The sequence below is a fragment of the Saimiri boliviensis genome, chromosome 4 (assembly GCF_048565385.1).
Source record: "Saimiri boliviensis isolate mSaiBol1 chromosome 4, mSaiBol1.pri, whole genome shotgun sequence".
Lineage (NCBI taxonomy): Eukaryota > Metazoa > Chordata > Mammalia > Primates > Cebidae > Saimiri > Saimiri boliviensis.
Window position 1 is genome coordinate 27094897 of NC_133452.1, and position 6000 is coordinate 27100896.

General features: G+C 39.0%; 1 protein-coding gene across 14 annotated transcripts in view; it reads left to right on the top strand.

Moving 5' to 3' along the window:
• Window positions 1–5265, top strand: part of HIVEP2 (HIVEP zinc finger 2) — a 191528-nt gene extending 186263 nt beyond the window's left edge. For all 14 annotated transcript variants that reach the window (XM_074397362.1, XM_074397372.1, XM_074397361.1 and 11 more), the window contains one exon: window positions 2799–5265. In XM_074397362.1, coding sequence (XP_074253463.1) covers window positions 2799–3623 — 825 coding nt within the window. In that variant the 3' untranslated portion in view covers window positions 3624–5265. The remainder of the gene's footprint in view (window positions 1–2798) is intronic.
• The last annotated feature ends 735 nt before the right edge of the window (window positions 5266–6000 follow it).

Consider the following 6000-nt stretch of genomic DNA (forward strand, 5'->3'; position numbering starts at 1 on the left):
AATGTGTGTCCAGGTCCTCAGTATGTAGTGTAGAGGAGGATTTTGTCTAGTGAAACGGCCAACGTTGATTCCTATCCCTTGCTTTCTGTGTGATCCTGGGCAAGTCACTTAACCTCTTGGCCACAGTTTTTTAATTGGTTTCTGGCAGCCAGGGAGATGGTCCAGGCAGATTTCTGTCCCTGAAAGAACGTGCCATTCAGCTGTAAGGAATGTAGTGGGCAGACAGCCTCATGCTGGCGTGTTGGCACCTTCAGGACAGGCCTGTTTTCAAGCCAAGGCCGTGCTCTCCCTGCAGCCCCAGCCAGTGACTGAGCACAGATATGTCACCTCTCCCTCCTCTGCTCCTGCTGCCCCCAAGGAGGATCTTGTTCTTCTATGTCCCTCTCATCATTTGCATCTAGAGGTCCCTACTGTCATACTGTTGAAGAGATGAGTGGGGTAATAGATCTGGTACATGGCATATAGACGTATATATAGATTTCTGTGTATGTACATTTCCACATGTGTGTATATGTCTATATATATATATATATATATATATATATATATATATATATGTGCATATACACTTAACACAATCTACCTTTGAATTCACTGTTTGCTTTTCTGTGACAAAATTTTTCTTACTGAGATTTAGTAAGATGGGACTTTGTTCACCACATTTTTAAGGCCCAAACTACAAAACAAGAGGATTGCAAATGGAGTAAAAACCAAAGTAGAGAAAACATATTGGAAGTTTCTTTGGAGGATGGAGAAAGGGTGAATGGGAGAAGAGAGAATATGTGGAAATGCCTGGTGGGGCTTGGAGTGCTGGAAGTGGCCACATGGTAGAAATTCTACTTGTACATGTGGCTCTGCGGTTAAAATCATTTCATTTCTGATCAGTAAAAGACTGAACTTGAAACATTGATTCGTAGCACCCACAAGATTTTATTGGATTTAGAACATGTTGAATAGTATTGTAGTTTTAGAAGACAAATCATGACTCCATTTGTCAGCCTGGAGTTGGGGATCTCATCTCAGTTTACATTATAGGACATCTCTCTCTGACTTCTGTTTGCTTCCTCAGTTCCCCAAAGATCCACATTCCGATTGGTTGTATGCAGTGGAGGTCATGGAATAGCCGCCAGAAGTAAAATGGAAAACTAGCCAAGCTAGATTTATTTTAAGCTTTGAATCTGTGATCGCTATGATTAAAAGAAAACCTACTTGATTATCTTTAAAGATTGTTACCATAGGCGTTGCAGGTCTTCCTTTCAAACCGGTGTTTGATGAAGGAGGCATGCCTTTTCCAAACCCAATCAAACACAAGGGGGATTTTGTGTGTGTGCAGAATTTAAATGATTCTTGTACCATAAAATTCTCACCTTTCCCAGAGTAGGAGGTCCTGGTAATGATAGTATTGATGATTACACCATTTCACTCACACTTTCAGGAGAACTCATGTTTCCAGCTTGCATATGATGTATCACAGAGCAGGGTAAGAGCTAAGCATCTCAGAGAGTAGCAGAAATCATAATCTAGATAAAACTGGATGAATCCTTAATGGAATAGAGCATACCTTAAGTTTTAGAACTGAAACACTCTTGAAATGAATTAGAACATTTTTTTTGTCTCTATCCTGGACTACTACCATAATGTACAGGTATCTATCTATCTATCTGGCTGTCTATCATCTATCTATCTATCTATCTATCTATCTATCTATCTATCTTTCTTTCTTTCTATCTTTGGTTCTCAAAAAATCGAAAAATAAATGAAGTCCTGTTTAGATGAAAATTAATTAAAAGAATGAATCACAGCAATTGAAAATGTGATAATATCATTAAAACATGATTTGACAATCTGAGTTGTATTTCACCACAGAAATAGTATGAAAAACAAATTCTCCATTTTCAGGACTGAGACCATGAAATCTGAAATTCTGGCTGAGCATTTTATGCATCCTTAATTCATTGACTGCCAACAAGATATTGAGGTGGAAATAATAATATGAACAAAAGAATTAAGATGTCGTCATCTTTGGTACCCTGCTATGGAGTTGAACATAAGTTGTTAACTGTCTGTAATAATAATGTTAACTACTTCTGTGATGGATAGTTTCCTTTAAAAAAATTATTATTGATGTGAAACTTAAATGGCCTTGATATGCTATTGGATGAAGAAGCTGGCCTTCTGCATTGAATATCTCCTGGCAGGAATATATTCCTTTAGACCACTGTCTTACACATTGGAGGGTCCAGTTTGTGGCCTCACCACCATTTTGTCATCTGTTCTGTGGAAAACTTTTTTAAGAAGCCAATTTTCAGGCTTGTCATTCCAATTATATACTCATCAACACTTAAGAAAAATATTAAAAATCTGTCCAGTACAGCAACAGATGGTAATCTTTTTATTTCTTTTTGAATTAAAAAAAAATCTTTGATTAATGTTTATTAGTGTTTTTTTGCTCAGTAAACCCTTTCTGCTAATTATTCATTAATTTTTCATTCTCTCTGATGAAAAAAAACAGAGCTGAAATGTATCTCTGTGCCCAGTGGAAAACACCCTGACTGCTTTATCACCTTGCTGTTTAAAAACAAAAACAACTTTTCACAGGCCGACACCTTTATATAAGGATTATAAAAGACAGCAGAGAAATCTATTTTGTCTTGAAAAATGAAAACTTGGTCAAAGGATTAGGTATTGAAGCCTATCTAGGTAGTGAATGTGTGAGTGGGTGAGTGATCTAATAGCTTGACCTAAGAATGAAGAGTAGCAGAATCTGAATGTCGTGCTCTCTTTGCTTCTCTGTGCAGAATTTAAGAAGAGGATTACCTCAGGTTCCTTACTTCAGTCTCTATGGAGACCAAGAAGGTGCTTATGAACATCCAGGCTCCAGCCTTTTCCCTGAGGGTCCTAATGACTATGTCTTCAGTCATCTTCCACTCCACTCTCAGCAACAAGTGCGAGCTCCTATCCCCATGGTGCCCGTTGGTGGGATCCAGATGGTTCACTCCATGCCGCCAGCCCTTTCCAGTTTACATCCTCCACCCACATTGCCCCTGCCAATGGAGGGCTTTGAGGAGAAGAAAGGTGCGTCAGGGGAGTCCTTCTCCAAGGACCCCTATGTGCTTTCTAAGCATCATGAGAAGCGAGGTCCTCACGCTTTGCAGTCCTCTGGTCCACCTAGCACTCCCTCTTCTCCTCGGCTATTGATGAAACAGAGCACTTCGGAAGACAGCCTAAACGCAACAGAGAGGGAACAGGAGGAAAATATACAGACTTGTACAAAAGCCATTGCCTCTCTCCGGATTGCCACAGAAGAGGCAGCTCTGCTTGGGGCAGATCAGCCAGCACGGGTGCAGGAGCCCCACCAGAACCCCGTGGGAAGTGCACATGTTAGCATTAGACACTTTAGTAGACCTGAGCCAGGTCAGCCCTGTACCTCAGCCACCCACCCTGACTTGCATGATGGTGAAAAGGACAATTTTGGTACATCACAGACTCCATTAGCTCACTCCACGTTTTACAGCAAGAGTTGTGTGGATGACAAGCAGGCGGACTTTCACAGCAGCAAGGAGTTATCTCCAAGCACAGAGGAGGGCAAAGATCCTTCATCAGAAAAGAGTCAGCTACATTGATCTGCGATGCATGGAGACTTTCATTTCCACATTTTCCCATTTTTTTGTTTTTGTTTTTCTAGAAATGGAGGTAATCAAGTTTATAGCATGCCTGTCCTAAGTTACAGTAGTTTGCTATTATATATACTTTTGTTATATCAAAAGAATTAGGTAAATTAACAAGTCATCATGAGCCTGACCAAAACAAAATTTGAAATTAACCTATTGGGTCTGGTACTTTTAAAATTGTACAGATGTTTGTGCCTTTTCTTTACTTTGCTTATATTCTTATAAGCATTTTTTAGCAGTAATTTGTACATATTTTAGAATTTGTGTATCTGCTTTGTAATAAATGTAATTTCTTTCCTTTTTTGGACACTTGGATCTAAATGATGTAAAGCAAAACAGCATCAATATATATGTGAGGTTGCACTAAAACATATTTTTATATGATTAAAACTGAACAGCTTTTATGTACAGCTCTGATTCTGTAATACTAATATTTATTTACTTTGTTTCATAAATTGTACATTTTTTCTTAATGTTGTGGATTGCTTTTCTATGTGAAGCATGGGATTTACTGTTGCGTAACTAGAACAAAAATGTACATTGTAAACAAGATATTTAAAGTAGAGTATCTTATTCTGCACTTACGCATTAGTTAAAAAAGAAGATAAAGGATGTATCAGTCAGTTCTTAACTCTTGTATATTTTTTTGTCTCTTGTTTGCTGGATTGACTATAACTTAAGTGCTGATTGTGATTTTAAAATGATAGTACCGTAAAGCATTAAAGTAAACAATGTGCTATTGTGAGTTTTTTCAAAGCTTTATAAATCAGTTATAAATAATATTAAAAGTATTTGGTCTTATGTGAACATGTTGATCTATATACTCATCTAAAAATATGGGAAAACATTCCACCCCATGTAAATATGTACAAGTGCATCACTGGTACAATTTTATGTAACTCGTTGGACACTAGGTTGCCACAGACCTATGCTAGGTGTCTTTAAAAAATCAAAGTGACAAAGCACATGGGACTGTGTAGAGCTTGGTTATCGGCCGGCCCGGTGGCTTGGCAGGCAGTGCTGTGCGCTGCTCACGGTGAAGACCTGGGCTTAGCAATCTCCTTAGTTCTTGCTACACAGGATGGCGACTGGAACTAAGGCTACACAGAGGGTCGCACTTGGACTCTGAGGGTTGGGTGTGGAAGGGGGAAAAGGGGTTGGAGACCTGCTCCCCAGCTCTTCCTGTCAGCCAGTTTACATGGGAACAGGGTTAACATCTGTGTTAGGGGAGGTCACCTTACCTTTTTGCACAGGGGAAGAGTGTCACACTCCTGGCTATCTCAGGGGGAATGGGGAAAAGAATCTTTTAAGGGCAAAGAACTCATGGGAGGATGATGTCTGTTGTATGGAATACTCACAATGGCTTTTGGTTAGTGTTGAAGGTGGGAAGAGCCTTTGTAGGTCCAGAAGAGTGGAAGAGAGGGAGGGATACAGCAACATGTGCACAGGCACGCACATGTGTGCACGCACACACACAATCTGGGTTATCTTTGTGCTATATAGTGGATTATAATTCTGTGAAACCAAGTTTGTATATTGAATTACATTAAGGAGTGTTCTTTAAAAAGAGAAATAAATATACAATTACATGCTTGAGGTGTCTAGTTCTTATGTGTTGCTTTACATTTTAATTTCCCAATTTTGTTTCTCGAGAAATTTTGATACTAGCAACATACCATCTGTGCTTTTAAGTGCTAGGCTCTGCCCATCCTGAGGTATGCTGAGTATGAATGCTTTTAACAAGTGAGAAGACAGTCGTTGGCATCCACAGGTCATCTGATCAGAACAAGATAGTGGTCACCAAGGTGTGGGCCCTAGAAATAAACTTATCCAAATCTCAGCATGGGCCTGGGCAGCATATGTTGCATCTGAACAGTCAGGAATAAAACAAATTATCATTCTCCCTTCTGCTTCCCTTGCAGTATGCATACTTATCTGAAATTCCACTGGAGAAACTTCTTTCCTTTTGCCAAGGTGGCTGAAGCTAAGAATTAACTGAAATATATCAGAAAATATCCACAAATCACAGTTCTTTTATTAGAAAGAGCAAAACGTTTTTAATAATAAAAGCAGAAGCTCATTAAAAGTCAAAACCTATTAGTATTTCCACTATAAAAATCTCAAATTGGTGGATTTACAATGTATCTATTTGCTTTTATGAGCCAGACTGTCTTTTTAAACTGTGCTTTACAAAGGTGAATTAAAGGTCAACACAGACACTCTAAGAAGAACCTTTTGATTATGTAGGGTGATTTGTGTGTTGTATTCCTCATTGTTTTGTGTGTATGTGTATGTGTGTGTGTGTGTGTGTGTGTGTGTGTGTGTGTGT